General features: G+C 40.5%; 1 protein-coding gene across 5 annotated transcripts in view; it reads right to left on the minus strand.

Annotated features, from left to right (window-relative positions):
* CCDC175 (coiled-coil domain containing 175) overlaps positions 1-17,805 on the minus strand; it is a 74,458-nt gene that overhangs the window by 14,003 nt on the left and 42,650 nt on the right. For 4 of the 5 annotated variants that reach the window (XR_009496072.1, XR_003036709.2, XM_005212054.5 and 1 more), the window contains 4 exons: positions 12,632-12,770; positions 9,449-9,528; positions 3,477-3,629; positions 542-644 (listed from right to left, as the gene is read on the minus strand). Coding sequence is in view for 2 of the 5 variants with exons in the window: in XM_005212054.5 (XP_005212111.1) it covers positions 542-644; positions 3,477-3,629; positions 9,449-9,528; positions 12,632-12,770 (475 nt within the window). In the remaining 3 variants the exon portion in view is untranslated. The remainder of the gene's footprint in view (positions 1-541; positions 645-3,476; positions 3,630-9,448; positions 9,529-12,631; positions 12,771-17,805) is intronic. The other variant, XR_009496073.1, reaches the window with a different exon arrangement.

The raw sequence follows: 17,805 nt of genomic DNA on the forward strand, positions 1-17,805 counted from the left end.
CCCTGAGTCAGGTAGATCCCTTGGTGAAGGGAATGGCAACCCACTCCAGTATTCTTACATGAAGAATTCCATGGATAGAGGAGCCTGGCAGGCTACAGTTCCTGGGGTCGCAAAGAGTCATACATGACTGAGCGACTAACACACTTTCACTATACAGCTATAAAAAAACAAACAAGGATATATGCAGCAACATAGATGGATCTTTAAAAAGTCTTCTGAGTAAAAGCAGCCAGGTACAAAACAGTACATGTTCTATCATCCCATTATATCCAGTCCTTAAGGACAGACGCACTGTCCTTCAGTGGTTTCTGGGAACTGGAAGCAGACTGGGAAATCAACCATAAAGAGACACAAGGGATGCTTTTCAATGATGAAAATGTTCTGTTCTTTCTTGTAGTGGCTCTGGTGATATGTACACCTGTCAAAACTCATTGAACTTAAGATGGGTACATTTTATTATATCAAACCAGTAACATTGATTTCAACAAAACAGAAGTTTATTTTTTTATATGTAAAAGGTCACTCATGACACATTACTTACTCTGAAGATCTGTCAGCTGACAAGACAGGTCACTTGAGGAGCGCACGAGGTCTTCTCCTCCCCTTTCGTATTGCTCTATGTTGTCCTTTAGGTATGCAATATACTGGAAATTAAAGGTGTATGGTTGCTTTAAGCTGTTGAATTATAGTAGGTTAATTATCTGTGTAGTCGCTTAGCAAACATTTATTGATCCCTCCTCTGTGTGTCCCATCATTCTAGCTGCCAAGGTGACAGTGGTAAGCACAGCCCTTGCTAAGTTAATATTCTGTTGAGGGAAATAAAGGACCTTGCTTCCTAGTAAGCATTTCAACGTCACCCAAATAAACATGATATTCTGAATTTCCCACAAAAATGAACTAAAATGTATGCTGCCTAAATGCACTGTGTCCACAGGAAAAAAATTTTCCTTTTGGCAAAATGTGTGTTCAGTATATGCTACAAGGCAGCAATGTTGCCTCACTGGAGGTATTCATAGGACCGCAGAGGGATGAATTATCAAGTCGGGAGACCCTATGGAATTGCTCACTCTAGTTGGATGTTTCACTGGGTTGGCTGGCAGTGACAGCAGTGGTTTGGATATCAGAGACATGGCTTTCTGTTCTGACTACCCAGTGCTCAGGAACTCTAAAGTCTGGGAACTCTGAAAATGTGGGCTTTGGGACATAAAGTAGGCACTGGCTCAGTTTTGATAGAGAAATTATCAAACACTAGAAACTCCTGATAAAAATCTTAGAAATGGTCCCAGTGCCCTAGGAGAAGACATGGACCTGTTCCACAGGGCTGTTCATGAGGATGTGCCAGAGGGGCTCTCCTGCAGCCTTACCCCGTGTCAGTCTTTGCACAGCTTGCTGGCAGGTTTTGTAGTAAATCTAAGTGAAAGCTATCATAAGCCAAATCCAAGTCATCATTCTTGCTCTGTTTGAACAAGGCTCACTGTTTATAGACTTGTCTAGTTCAGGTGGCTTCCTGTAACTCTCCATTAGTCCCCTTTTTGGTCTTTTAGTCCCCTCTTGGTCTCCACTTCTACTGTTTCCTCTTTCAAAACTATCTTTCCTCCGAATTCTGTTCACACTTCATTGTTCTCATTAACTGTCCTCAAGGAATCTCATTATCTCTCAGGTGTAAATCCTACCTCTATGCTAATAGCACCAGGTCAGATTTCTTCCTGGAGCTCCTCACCTGGTGTGATTAAATGCTCGTGCTCTGGGTGACTATGTATATGTGCCCTGGGTGGATTGTCACACTTAACAACCAGATTGTAATTATACATTTGTATACCTGTCTCCCCAGCCAGACCGTGAGCTCTCTAAGGGTTTGGGACAGTGTCTTACCCATATTTGTATTCACTGTTTTTTCCCTAGAACTTGGGACTCAATGATGCTTAAAATGTTTGTTGAATGAAGGGATGAGATCATCAAAACAAAGAGTGATGAATGAATAAGATATAAGCATAGGGTCATCCAGGGCCTAGTAGATGGACCTTGAATCCAAAACAGAACTTTTAGAATCAATGTTTCACATAGTCATCCATTTGGTCACCCATTACCAAAATAGCAATGAAAATTCCAACTAAATCAATAAATAATCTACATCATCTTGATAGGAAGACAGTCTTGTGGAATGTTTCATAGGTGGATGAAATTCCTTTACAAGGTTGTTTCAAGGCTAGAAGGATGAAGATGTTGGATGCGTGTGGGTTACTGCCAGTGGCACCTGGGCTCTGTGGAGCACATCTGCCTTTTCAAAGTAGACTCCTATCTCTTATGTCATTTAATTATACCAAAAAACACATGATATTAGATAGAGAATTGTTGCCGTTTACAGTCTTAGTGCTGTAGGACTGCCCAAAGTCACACTACAGGGTTACTACTGAGTGACAGACTCAAAGAAGTAAATCTTAAGTATAAATAAGCAAAATTTAATCTTTTGAGATTGAGACTTTCATTTTAGGGGTTGGGTGAACAAATTCCTTTGCTATAAAAAGAACTACAATCAATCTGAAACCATCTAACTTTTAAAACGGGCACAAGACTGAACAGATACTTCACAAAGAGGGTCTCCAAGTGTAGTGAACAACATACAAATCATTTCCTGAACCATCAGGAAAATGCAAATTAAAACCACAGTGGGTCACCACTACACACCCTCCAGAATGATTAAATTGAAAAAGGCTGAATTTTGCTCAGAATCAGGAATAACTACACTCTCTTATATGACAGACGGGAGTGGCAGTTCGTGCCGTGTCCTTGGGAGACCGCCCCTGTGCACTAAGGGGGACCATATGACCCTCTACGGCTCTAGAATGCCACTCGAGCTGTTTACCCAAAAGAAATACGTAACTATATTCATCAAAATACATGTAATAGAATTTTCATGGTAGTAGTCCAAATTAGAAACTCTCCAAGCCTCCATCAAGAGCAGAGTGTATAAATTATAGTATAGTCACACAATGGAATGCAATACGTACAAACAGTAAAATACAGAACTGAGAATGAATGAACCGTAACTTCACTCAATAATAAGAAGAAACCTGGGAAGCATAATTTTGGGCAAAAGAATATGTACTGTATCATTCCATACATATAATGTTCAAAAGCAGGCAGAACTCGTCTATAGTGTTAAAAGTCAGTATAGCATATTGTGGGAGAGTATAGTATATGATATGGTATATCGTGGGAAGGTCAATAACAGGAAGGCCCATAGAAGACATAGAAGACAGTATCTGGATTCTGTTGATGGATGCTTTGTTTCTTGATCTAGGTGTTGGTTATTCAGTGTGTTAATTAAGCTGTGTATGATGTGGGCACTTCTCTCTGTGTACTTTAAGTTTCACTTAGAAAGTTTTAAGAGTTATTCTCTCCTTTTCTTTCATAACTAGTACAGATATGGAAATCAACCATGACCATCGTACAAAGTAAAGTGCTCTTGAACTTACCTCTTTTAATCTTTTATTTTCCAGGATCAAAGCATCTGTTTTTAGGTCATGTAAATAGATTTCATTTTCTAAGCTTTTTAAAATTTCAAAATGAGCTTTGGTTTTATAGCTTTCATGCTCTCTTAACTGTTTCAACTCCTGCTTCACTTTCTTCTGCTCAAACATAAAATCCACAATTACCTTATAGAGTTCAACTAGCAGGGCACCAGTGTATTAAGCTGCCTGTACCACATTCAGAGAAGGGTTCTAATTACAGCTGACCCTTGAACAATGCGGGAGTGAGGGGCACCAACCCCTGCCCAGTCACAAATCTGGGTATAACTTTACAATTGGTACTCTATTACCAGTTTCACATCTCCTGATTGAACCAACCACAGACCGTGTAGTGCATTCATTGAAAAAAATAATTCACAAAGATATGGACACATGCAATTCAAACCCATATTGCTAAAGGGCCGACTGTAATTCCATGACCATCAGCAGAGGCTATGAACATCTTCCCTTGAAAAACTTTTAACTCCAAAGCTAATGGACTCTGGGAAGCAAGTCTACGGATCCCAAGTTCAGAGCTAAAGTCAAGCTATTGAGACAACTTCACAAAATAGAATATATCTTGATATATAAACAATTGCCTGGCAAAATGAGGAGGAAGGGAGTAGAATTTATTGAGGTTTTTTCAGGGAGGATTTGATATTTGCTATTTCTCAAAGAATATTACTTTATGGATTTTTCTGAATTCTCTAGTCAGTTTTAAATTATTATGCTGTTATAAATCACATAATCTTTGTATATTGTATAATTGCCCCTAGCAGCATCCTATTAGGAAAATAGAATTATATATATAATATGTTGTTCTGCTGGTTGTTTAGTCACTAAGTGGTGTCTGACTTTTTTGCAATCCCATTGACTGTAGCCCACCAGGCTCTTCTGTCCATGGAATTTCCCACACGATATACTGGAGTAGGTTGCCATTTCCTTCTGCAGGGGATCTTCCCAACCCAGGGACTGAACCCGAATCTCCTGTGTCTCCTGCATTGGCAAGCAGATTCTTTACTGCTGAGCCGATGGAGAAGCTCATATATATAGTACACTTGTAATTTTCCCCTTCATATTTTTCTATTTCAATAACACATTAAAAGTTACTTTTGATATCAAAGAATACATTTTATGTTTAATCAACTGCACATACATATGTTTATCACTAACTATTCATTATAAAATGTTAGAAGGTAGTAAACATCCATTTACCTGCTCCTGTTTCATTCACTCTCCTAACCCCTACAACCTTTGCCCATTATCCTTGTCTTCATAGGAATTTACCAAAATAACAGATATGAAAAGAAGCTTACAAAGCATAATCCAATCTCTACTTTTTAAATAGGGCTTCCCAGGTGCTCAGTGACAAAAAATATGCCTGCAATGCAGGAGGCACAGGAGCTGTGGGTTCAATCCTTGGGTCAGGAAGATCCCCTGGAGAAGGGCATGGCAACCCACTCCAGTATTCTTTCTGGAGAATCTCCATGGACAGAGGAGCCTGGCGGGCTACGGTCCTTGGGTCACAAAATTGTCGGACAGAACTATTGCAATTTATAAATAAAGCATGCATGGCACCTTTTAAGTAAGGAAAATGAACCCTCCCCCAGTGAGTGATTTTTCAGTGGTAACAGGTTACATGTTAATCTCTTCTAAAGCTGATCTCTCTCCCTCTACACATACACACACACACGTGTATATATGTATGCTGCTGCTGCTGCTAAGTCACTTCAGTCATATCCGACTCTGTGCAACCCCATAGATGGCAGCCCACCAGCCTCCCCCGTCCCTGGGATTCTCCAGGCAAGAACACTGGAGTGGGTTGCCATTTCCTTCTCCAATGCATGAAAGTGAAAAGTGAAAGTGAAGTCGCTCAGTCGTGTCCGACTCTTTGCGACCCCATGGACTGCAGCCCACCAGGCTCCTCCATCCACATACATATATATATATATATATATATATGTATATATATATGTCTCCAGCAGAGGCGTAGGTAGGTGATGGCCTGCTTCAGGGTCGGGGGCACTGAGTGTGGCAGTGTGTGCACAGGACCTTTTGAAGGATGTCTCCATTATCTTCACTACCCCCGCCATTGTTTGGTTTCAGATCAAACAACAGGGAGGGAACACAGTCCCGTCCATCAACAGAAAATTGAATTAAATTTGTACTGAGCATGGCCCCACCCATCAGAATAAGACCAAGTTTCCCCCACAGTCAGTCTCTCCCATCAGGAAGCCTCTTACCCTTATCCTTCAGAGGATAGACAGAATGAAAACCAAAATCACAGAAAGCTAATCAAACTGATCACATGGACCACAGCCTTGTCTAACTCAATGAAACTATGAGTCATGCCGTGTAGGGCCACCCAAGATGGATGGGTCATGGTGGAGAGTACTGACAAAACGTGGTCCACCAGAGAAGGCAATGGCAAACCACTTCAGTATTCTTGCTCTGACAACCCCATGAACAGTATGAAAAGGCAAAAAGATATGACACTGAAAGATGAACTCCCCAGGTCGGTAGGTGTCCAATATGCTACTGTAGAAGAGTAGAGAAATAACTCCAGAAAGAATGAAGAGATGGAGCCAAAGTGAAAACAATGCCCAGTTGTGGATGTAACTGGTGATGGCAGTAAAGTCCAAAGTTTTAAAGAACAATATTGCATAGGAACCTGGAATGTTAGGTCCATGAATCAAGGTAAATTGGAAGTGGTCAAATAGGAGATGACAAGAGTGAAGATTAACATTTTAGGAATCAGTGAACTGGCTCATTGGAAAAGACCCTGATGCTGGGAAAGATTGAAGGCAGGAGGAGAAGGGGATGACAGAGGATGAGATGGTTGGATGGCATCACCAACTCAGTGGACATGAGTTTGAGCAGGCTCCGGGAGTTGGTGATGGACAGGGAAGCCTGGCATGCTGCAGTCCAAGGGGTCGCAAAGAGACGGACATGACTGAGTGACTGGACTGAACTGAACTGAATTAAAATGGACTTGAATGGGTGAATTTAATTCAGATGACCATTGTATCTAATACTGTGGGCAAGAATCCCTTAGAAGAAATGGAGTAGCCATCATAGTCAATAAAAAAGTCTGAAATGCAGTACTTGGGTGCATTCTCAAAAATGACAGATTGATCTCTGTCTGTTTCCAAGGCATACCATTCAATATCACAGTAATCCAAGTCTATGCCCCAACCAGTAATGCTGAAGAAGCTGAAGTTGAACTGTTCATTGAAGACCTATAAGACTTTCTAGAATTAACAGCCAAAAAGGATATCCTTTTCATCATAGGGGACTGGAATGCAAAAGTAGGAAGTCAAGAGATACCTGGAGTAACAGGCAAATTTGGCCTTGCAGTACAAAATGAAGAGGGCAAAGGCTAAAAGAGTTTGGCCAAGAGAACACACTGGTCATAGCAAACACCCTCTTCCAACAACACAAGAGAAGACTCTACACATGGACATCACCAGATGGTCAACACTGAAATCAGATGATTATATTCTTTGCAGCCAAAGATGGAGAAGCTCAATACAGTCAGCAAAAACAAGACTGGGAGTTGTCTGTGGCTCAGATCATGAATTCCTTATTGCCAAATTCATACTTAAATTGAAGAAAGTAGGGAAAACCACTAGACCATTCAGGTATGACCTAAATCAAATCCCTTATGATTATACAGTGGAAGTGAGAAATAGATTTAAGGGCCTATATCTGATAGATAGAGTGCCTGATGAACTATGGATGGAGGTTCATGACATTGTATAGGAGGCAGTGATCAAGACCATCCCCAAGAAAAGGAAATGCAAAAAGGCAAAATGGTTGTCTGAGGAGGCCTTACAAATAGCTGAGAAAAGAAGAGAAAATGAAAGGCAAAGGAGAAAAGGAAAGATATATCCATTTGAATCCAAAGTTCCAAAGAATAGCAAGGAGAGATAAGAAAACCTTCTTCAGCAATCAATGCAAAAAAATAGAGGAAAACAATAGAATGGGAAAGACTAGAGATCTCTTAAAGAAAATTAGAGATATCAAGGGAACATTTCATGCAAAGATTGGCACAATAAAGGACAGAAATGGTATGGACCTAACAGAAGCAGAAGATATTAAGAAGAGGTGGCAAGAATACACAGAAGACCTATACAAAACAGATCTTCATGACCCAGATAACCACGATGGTGTGATCACTGACCTAGAGCCAGACATCCTGGAATGCGAAGTCAAGTGGGCCTTAGGAAGCATCACTATGAACAAAGCTAGTGGAGGTGATGGAATTCCAGTTGAGCTATTTCAAATCCTGAAAGATGATGCTGTGAAAGTGCTGCACTCAACATGCCAGCAAATTTGGAAAACTGAGCAGTGGCCACAGGACTGGAAAAGGTCAGTTTTCATTCCAATCCCTAAGAAAGGCAATGCCAAAGAATGCTCAAACTACCGCACAATTGCACTCATCTCACATGCTAGCTAAGTAATGCTCAAAATTCTCCAAGCCAGGCTTCAACAGTACATGAACCGTGAACTTTCAGATGTTCAAGCTGGATTTAGAAAAGGCAGCGGGACCAGGGATCAAATTGCCAACATCTGCTGGATCATGGAAAAAGCAAGAGAGTTCCAGAAAAACATCTACTTCTGCTCTATTGATTACACTAAACCTTGGTGTGGATCACAACAAACTGGAAACTTCTTAAAGAGATGGTAATATCAGACCACCTTACATGCCTCCTGAGAAACATGTATGCAGGTCAAGAAGCAGTAGTTAGAACTGGACATGGAACAAGGGGCTGGTTCCAAATTGGGAAAGGAGTATGTCAAGGCTGTACATTCTCACCCTGCTTATTTAACTTATATGCAGAGTACATCATGCGCTATGCTGGGCTGGATGAAGCAAGCTGGAATCAAGATTGCTGGGAGAAATATCAATAACCTCAGATACGCAGAAGACACCACCCTTATGGCAGAAAGCAAAGAAGAACTAAAGAGCCTCTTGATGAAAATGAAAGGGGAAAGTGAAAAAGTTGGCTTAAAACTCAACATTCAAAATCCTAAGATCAGGGCATCTGGTCCTATCACTTCATAGCAAATAGATGGGAAAACAATGGAAATAGTGAGAGACTTAATTTTAGGGGAGCTCCAAAATCACTGCAGATGGTGACTGCAGCCATGAAATTTAAGGACATTTGCTCCTTGTAAGAAAAGCTATGACCAATCTAGATAGCATATTAAAAGGCGGAGATATTACTTTGCCAACAAAGTTCCATCTAGTCAAAGCTATGGTTTTTCCAGTAGTCATGAATGGATGTGAGAGTTGGACTATAAAGAAAGCTGAGTGCCGAAGAATTGATGATTTTGAACTGTTGGATAAGACTCTTGAGAGTCCCTTGGACTGCAAGGAGATCAAAACAAGTCAATCCTAAAGGAAATCAGTCCTGAATATTCATTGGAAGGACTGATGCTGAAGCTGAAACTCCAATACTTTGGCCGCCTGATGTGAAGAACTGACTCATTGGAAAATACCCTGATGCTGGGAAAGATTGAAGGCAGGAGGAGAAGGGGATGACAGAGGGTGAGATCATCGGATGGCATCACCGACTCAATGGACATGAGTTTGAGCAGGCTTCAGGAATTGGCACGCCTGGCGTGCTGCAGTCCATGGGATCACAAACAGTCGTACTCCACTGAGCTACTGAACTGAACACATATATATACATATATATACATGTGTATATATATATATATATATGTATATATACACACATATATATACACACGTGTGTATCTATATACAAGTGTGTATGCTGTGACTAAAAATTTCAAAACATTGGTTTAATAGGGTAAGTTTAAACAATGCGACTTTCTTGAAAACTCTAGTGGCACTAGGTAAGTACCATTGTCTATATATACCAATATTCTGATGAAATGAAAAAAGAATGAATATATTTATACTTTACCGTGTTGTTAATGTATCGTATAAAGTCTCTTGTAAATTGAGAAATATTATTATTCAGTAAATTTTGTTCATTTTTTTGCGCTATAAAGAAAGAGAGAAAAAATAACTACTCACAATGTTATTTAAATAAAAGAAAATAAGACATATGCCTGGTTTTAAAAGCCGAATACTATTTTAAGGCTTATGATCAAAATCAGAAGTCAGGTGTTCCCCATTGCTGTTTCCACCCCTGTGTTTGACTCTTCAGAATCAACCATTTTTAACTCATTTTTACTTTTTCCTCTTCCTTCAAAATTTTCTTTCTGAAAAATTTTTTCTTTATAAAATTTTTTTCCTTTTCTTTCTTAAATTTTTTCCTACTTACTTCCTGATACAGTTGAGGAGGACATAGACACTTACTCCTATCGTCACATCTCCTGTGAAGACTCACAACCTCCACGTTTGCTTCCTCTAACCTCCTCATTAATTACAGATTTTGTTCAAATGAATTCCAACTGTTTGGATCATTATGATAGTGCAAAGTTTATTCACTGATGAGACAAATGGTACAGTATGACTATATTTCTTTTCTTGTATAGTTTTTGTTTGTTTTTCCTGGAGTTAAAAATTACCTCCCTTTTTAAAAAATAATGCTTAGTTTTCCACATATATATCATTGATTCACACCAAAATCTATAATAGCATTGTAAAATCTTTCTGAAAATTACTTCCCATGTGGTCAGACACCTTAGGTAGTCCAGCAGTTCCATTCTTCTGCCCTCCCCCACTGTCTTCTGTGCGTTTTTCTTGAGTCCTACTGCAAAGCTGGCCTCCTGAGACTTCCCCTGGCATCTCTCTCATGTTAGACCTCCTGCTTCTTGAAACTCATACCCTCTTCTTTCTCTTAATTTATTTCTTCTATTTGTTGAAGCAAATTTTGTGTAGCTTCCTGAGACACAGTAGATGAGGTCTTATATATCTAAATATATCTCTATTCTACATCTCTAGTTGACTGATAGTTCGGATGGGTATCTAATGTTAAGAAATTTTTTTCTCTCAAAATTTTGAAGGCAATATCTTCTAAATTCTACTGTTATATTGATGCTAAGAAGTCTGAAACCATTCTGGTACCTAATCTTTTGTGTAAAATCTTCTTTTTCTCTCTAGAAGCCTTTACAATCTTTTTTTTTTTTCCCTCCTGAAATCCAGTGATGTGGCTTAGTTAGTGTCTTTTCTTTCATATATTGTACTGGGAATCTGATAGGCCCTTTGAAATAGGAAATTCATATTGTCCAATTCTGAGAAATATTTTTGTAATATTTTATTGATAAATTTATACTTTCCATTTTTCTCTGTCTTTCCTGTTAGTTAGATATTTGATACCTCAGAATAGTTTTATAATTTCCTTAAACTTTATCCTGTTATCTCCTTGTTTTTTTTTCTATTTTTGGAGAAATCTTCTTAACTTTTTTATAATTCTCTTATTGAATTCTAAAATTTTAGTTGTTACATTTTTTATTTCTACTCTTTCATGTTCTCTGTTCTTTTAAGCATCTTTTTTCATAAATGCAATATCTTATTTTATTTCTCTAAGAATACACCTTTAAGATATATTCTCTATAATAGAAAGAATATATATTCTCTGCAATAAATAGAGAATATATATGCATTATATATAATAATATAGAGAGAATATGTACTCCCTGAGAATCTATATTATGTTCTTTGTGTTGTCCATGTTTCTACCAAATTCTCTTTCTGTCTGCTTTAGTTTCTGTCATTCATGTTGGAGTTTTTTCCTGAGATGCCTGGTGATTTTTGACTATCTAATCCTATCTGTGAGTAAGGGACTAAAAGGTTTAGTTCCTACTATCTGAAGCACATTGCTCTTCTGTCCCCTTTCCTTCTTTTCTCCTGCCTTCCCTTCTACTTTCTTCGGTGTTTTACCCCTTTGTTTTGACTTAAGAGAATCAGTCCTTGCAGTATACTGCAATATATTGCTTACTTTTATACTCATAGTGTTTCTTATATGCCCCACCCAGTGCAAGAAGGGATGGAGGGAAGTTGGAGAAGTAGATACCTGGCAACAGAATATATACACATTGTAAGTCTTGCTAAAAGTGGTAAAAGATGAAGGAAACTTAACTGGGTTAACCAAATGGAAACGTGGCAAAAGTGGAAACCAACTGAGGACTGGGAACCAGACCAGTTACCTAGGCATTTATTCTTATTCTTATATTCTTAAAAATCTGCCCTCTGTGACAATTATCACTATTCACTTTGAATATCTGTTTCACATTGCAGCGTATGGGCTTCCATGTGCCTGCCCTGTTCTGACACACCGTTTTAATTGCTATCCCCATAGTCATCTTTGCCAGCTGGTCAGTCCCAGCACAGTGCACATTTTTTACTCCCATTCCAGTACTTTCTGTAATTTTGGTCCTGGCCTCCTGATTGCAATGGCATTTCTTCTATCATCTAGAAGATAGAAATGCTGGAAGTTGTCCTGCTTAAGAACCTAAATTCTCGGCTAATGACCCTTCACTCCCCAGATTCAAGACAAGAGTCACACCTCTAGGATGGTTCTAGATCTGAACTTTTGCATTCAGGTTTAGATGACAACGGCCAACTTTTGGGGGAGAATAATTGTTTTTATATTAAATGCACACATGGTTGTGCCATGAACTAAAACACAAAACATGCTTTCAGACACATTTCATATCCTATATGAAGCCCCCAGATCTGAGACAAGTTCGTATCTATCTCTGCCTTGGGGTTAGATTAGCGAAAAAAATCTAAGGAGTACCTACTTGATAAATGGTTAAAGTCATAGCTGGAAAAAGATATAATTTGTAAACTTATGTTAAGAAACATAAAAAATTTTCTGCATGGTAGAAGGTAAAGAAATTGGTTATACCTTTACCAAGTACAGACAGAAACTATATAATATAGTTGTTACTAATTCTTAGTTGTAAATAGTGTTTAAAAGAGAAGAAAATTTTGACAAGTGTTAACAGTAAGATTGTGGTGTGGAGAAGAGGAAACTAGAAGAGGCAAAAACTAGAGAATGGAGAATTAAAGATGATGGAAAAAGCTTGAGAGAATTTCACCATTGGCTTGTGATGAATGGCCCACCTTGTGTTAGCAGATGACAGTGAAATCCGTACCTGGGCTTGAAGTCAATTACTAAGTACTTCATATCTACCTGTAACAGTTTCGATGAGATTTTGAAATTTTCTGTTTTTGTCTGTGAATTCCTCTTCTGCCACCTGAAGCTGTGGAAGACACTTGTCTAACTCAACTTCCTTTTCTTTGCTAATTTGTGCTTCTTCAGCGAATCTTTGCTTGAAAGACAGAAAGCTGATTGTGAGGTATGATTATGGAGAATTCACAGAATATTCTAGACTAGAAGGTAAGTTCATTGATGTGGAAACTTCTGTCTTGGACACTTCTTATCCTAAGTTGCATAGAAAGATATCTGGCACACACTAGATAGTTAATAAATATTTGTTGGCTGACTCACTGACTCTCTGGCAATCTATAATGTTAGGAGATAAATTCGCTGGGCTCTCCAAAGATCCTTTCAGTTCTACAGCTTGACTGCTATGGTTCTATTGCTGTTACCTTATATGTGCCCTAAAACTATTTGTGAAACTTTCTTTTGATTGATCATACATTATGAAACCTGGAGGAGGGCATGGCAACTTGCCTGGGGAATCCCATGGACAGAGAAGCCTGGGGTGCTACAATCCATGGAGTCGCAAAGAGTCAGACACAACTGAGTGACTAAGCACAAGCACAGTAAAAAAAATATATGCCAGCTCCAAGAAATGTGGATGTAAGTAAGAAGTGGGGAGGGGGTAGAAACAAATGGATATAATACTACAATACATGGGTTAAAAGTGCCCAAAGCAAAACATGAGCATGCCTGCTTACTTATTCAAACTCAGGTCTTATTTAGTTTCAAATGGAATATAGTTGAGTCTCTCCGAGAAAGTCAGGGTGGGCTTAAACTAATGACTAAGGCAAAAACAGCCAACTGACATATAGCATCCATTCTCCTGTTCTGTCAGGACTCCTGAGTTTTAGCTGAGCAGATGGCTGCCAACGAGAGTGACTTCTCAGCTTTCCTCCCAGGGGGGTGTGACCAGTGAGTCTGTGAGCAGAAGTGGGGTATGCCATTTCTGGGTCCTGGCCCTAAAACAGGAAGAAGTATACGGCTCTTGGGTCCTTCCTCTTTCCCCTTGCTGGAAGAGGATGAGAAAGGACACTTGGACCCGCAGATGTTAGCCTCATGCTGAGGATGGCAGAGCTGCCTTTCCAGCCCTCAACCCCCTCCCTTCAGCCTGTACCAGGAAGAGAAATAAAAATCTCTCTTCTGTAATGACCATGTCAGGGGTTCTTAACTAGATACTAAGATTCTTAAGGTTTAAACAGGCCACAACTGACCCAGTTTACTTTTATTTTTTATTTTTATCTAAGTTGAACATACACATAATTTAAAAGAAACCTCAATGCCAGCAACATCAGGCCTGTCTCCCCAACAGGAGGTGCCCTTTCAACACAGCCAACCTGAGGCTAATGTCCATTGACCCCACCAAGGTGATAACTCAGCCCAAGAGAAAGAGTCCCACAGGGGTGGATGTGAAGTCCTCCCTGGCTTAGAAGCCTCATGTTCAAATTGGAGCCAACATCTCTTGGGCATAGCTTCCAGGTCCATACCAGGGACATGCCCTTTTAAAAGAGGCACCAAATCCAGGAAAGCCCAATGCTCTGGTTTCCCATTAGTTATTCTCCTGGTCAGGATGCAGCACACCAATAAAGTGTTGTTCTGCACAAGCAATGTTGCCGGATAATACCACTGAGAATCCATCTTTATCAGGTTACCAGGGGAAGGAGCCAGAAAGTTAAGCCAAAATCAATTTCCCAATAATAGACAGAGGACTGTTAACCCTTCAGTGCACATCTTGCTTATGTTCACTGTATTTTGGCCTCTTTTTGATAGAGCACCTTGCTTGCCCTAATTACAATAATACAGTGATTTAATGGCCTGATAGGTCCCCTTCCATATTGTCATTAGAATTCTTATGAATAACACAGAAAGACAAAAACAACATAAAACACCATAATATAAAATTATTACAATGTAGAATCAGGAGTAAATTTCTCCAGACTGCACTGTTCAGAAACTCAATCATGTATTACCTATACTATGTTCTCTAAAAAAAGAATGGCCTAGTGATGGCTGCCTTCCTCACATAAGGACATATGTGCATACTTTAATTCATTCCCATGCCTGCACAAGGGTTAGGCTGCCAGCACCACCCTAACAAGAAACCATGCTCTTTGTTTTATGCTTGGAGAGAGGACTGGGTACCAGGTGCTGCTGCAGCTCAGGCAAGGGGGTGTTTGCCTGCTGGCTCGGCTTCTTGGAGGTGGGCAGCTTCTTCAGATCATTCAAAACTTCCCTCAGCTTCCCTGTGTCCTGAGCCATGTGCATATGTAGCCCAGTGATGAAAGACTCACTATGAAACCTACTGATTTTACTTTCCCTCCCTGTGAATTTGGGCTCTGTCCATCCAGAGGTCTTACTACCGGTGAGAATGATCCCACCAAGGGTACAATAATACTCCCATAAACCAAAATCTGAGGTTGTTGCTGCTGCTGCTGCTAAGTCGCTTCAGTTGTGTCCGACTCTGTGCGACCCCATAGATGGCAGCCCACCAGGCTCCCCCGTCCCTGGGATTCTCCAGGCAAGAACACTGGAGTGGGTTGCCATTTCCTTCTCCAATGCATGAGAGTGAAAAGTGAAAGTGAAGTCGCTCAGTCGTGTCCGACTCTTAGCGACCCCATGGACTGCAACCCACCAGGCTCCTCCATCCATGGGATTTTCCAGGCAAAAGAGTACTGGAGTGGGGTGCCATTGCCTTCTCAGAAATCTTAGGTTACTGCCTCTCAATTTTGGGCTCCTCATGCCAATTGAACTAAAGGCAGAAATGGGATTCCAATGTGCCTGGGGTTATTGATGATGATTTTCAAAAGGAAAAGGGATTTATAATAGTAGCATCCAGGCTGCCATCTGTCCATGTCTTTGTGTAAATGAGGCACAGGTGGACATAGCCCTGCAGGGGGCACATAGCCTGGCAAACAGACTACCTGCATAAATTTTCTTATCTGCAGTCTTCCACTTCTAATTTATTTGTTTTGCCTTATTTCATTGTATAAGCTTGAATGCAATGTCAAATGGTGTCGTCTTACTCCTGACTGTCCTCATTGGTTTAGCATTAAGTATGATGGGTAAATTCTGTCATCTCTGTTTCAAAAATCATCTGAGATGATGACTACCTCTGACCACCCCTCAGTTACCATTCTAAGTCAAGCTACTTGGCATATTGATGTCACTTCCTAATTGGTCTTCCTGTATCCACCACTGCTTTCCTAAATTCTGTTGAATATAGCAACCAGAGCGATCCTATTTAAGTGAAAGCCATATTATTTCAGAATAAATAATCTTCACTCAGAACTTTCCAATGGCTTCCCAGCCCATGCAGAGCAAAAGACAGTGTATTCATGAGGACCTACAATGAGGGGCAGGCCTGGAGTTGCCCCTTTTAGATCTCCCCTCAAGGAAGAATTCACTGACCTGTGACAAGGAAAGGGGCTAGCTGACAGCCTCCAGGGTGGTTGGCTCCTTCAGAGTGACCTTGGCTATCTAGCCAAGACCAAGCTCTTCAGTGGCCTCCAACTAATTGTGTGAGCAAGGAGATGGTACAGGGTGAGGCCATTTCTGCCCAAGGCAGGCCTCTTCCTATGGACAATCCTGGCTTTGGAGGTCCCTAGAGGTTTCAGCCTACATAGTGGCCCCTGGCTAGTTCTTTCATAGGCATTACACCCTAATAAACCTTTGAACTCCTAACTCCATGTCAGCATCTGCTTCTGGAAGATGAGTCCCCACCCGGCTGGCACTCTCCCCCATTCTGCTGCAGCCACGCTGCCTCCCTGTCATCCCTCAAATAGAAACTCTTGTCTCAGAACCTTCAGGCTCAGCATGTCCTCTGCCTGGAGACACCTTCTCCAGATGTCTGCACATCACACTTCCTCATATCCTTCAGGGCTGTGCCCTTCTCTGACTCCCTGTTTAAAAGGGCACATAGACTGCATTATATATACTCACCCTAGTCTACTTTCCTATTTTTATTTTCTCTATAGCATTTATTGCCATTGAAAATATCACATGTTCTACTGTTTATTTTCAGACACCCCCCACCCTAATGGAATGTTTCATAAGGACAAAGCTCTTTATCTGTTTCCCACCCCTCTCTTTTATAAATTTCTGTTTTTCAAGATGTAGAAGGATACTGAGCACCTAGACATGCTGCGACCAATGGAGAAATGCCTTCCACCTTGCGGCTTCTTCCTTCTGTTCCTTCTAATTTTGTACACGTTTGTGCAATGCTTTTTTCCCCTTGTTTGTTCCCTGAGTTGTGCCAGTTTCCATTTCCCTTCTTGCTATTTCTGGCCATCCCCTTCTGACGTCTCTTCCCTGAGTTCCTGTATTTCCATACTCCTAATCTTCCTTGGCACCTCTATGAAGTTTTTTTCTGAATTCACAGATGAATGTTGAATCATAGTTTTCAAGCGTTCCAGAACAATTTTATGAAAGTTTCATTCCCCCTTCACCTGTTTTTCTCATAGTATTTTTATGCAAAAGATTTATCTGCTTCTAGAATTGACTTTTTCTGGGACCAGTTATCTGCAGAGGGTTTCTGCAGGACATGGCAGAGTGTGTGTGGCCGTGGTGGAGGGCGGAGAGTGGGCTTGGATCAGGGGAAGATCTAAACTTTGAAATGTAAGGACTGCCTATTCCCTTGCTACAGCAAGGCACTGCTGCCTTCAAATAAAGCTCCTCTTTGGGGTAGCCAGGCCTTTTTCCCTGTCTTCAAACTGAATTAAGTTCAGGAAGCCTTCTATTACCATCTCTTTACTTCTCAGCTACTTTATTAATGGTGGTCTCCAAAAAACATGCCCTTGCCTGTCAAGGTAACACCAGCACCTTGAAAAGGTTTTTGTTTTCTGTTGTGTTTCCACTCTCTGCCCTGCGAGTCTTTCTTTCCAGCATCCATGTTCTATTCTATGCCAGGGCAGCCCCTGGCAGTTTCCAGGTCAGTACCATGCCCTCTCTTTAAGGAGAACCTCTGAGATTGCCCTTCTTGGTCTCCCTCACCCTTCATTCCTCTCCCCCACTGTCTCCTCCGCATGATTTTCTCCAACACTCCACCTTACCTCCATGGATTTTTGCCAGCACTTCTACATAACTTGGAGTGTGTGATATTTTTTTAACTAAAATATTTCTTATTGCTCTATTTCTTTTTTAGGAAA

The sequence above is a fragment of the Bos taurus genome, chromosome 10, assembly GCF_002263795.3.
Source record: "Bos taurus isolate L1 Dominette 01449 registration number 42190680 breed Hereford chromosome 10, ARS-UCD2.0, whole genome shotgun sequence".
Classification (NCBI taxonomy): domain Eukaryota; kingdom Metazoa; phylum Chordata; class Mammalia; order Artiodactyla; family Bovidae; genus Bos; species Bos taurus.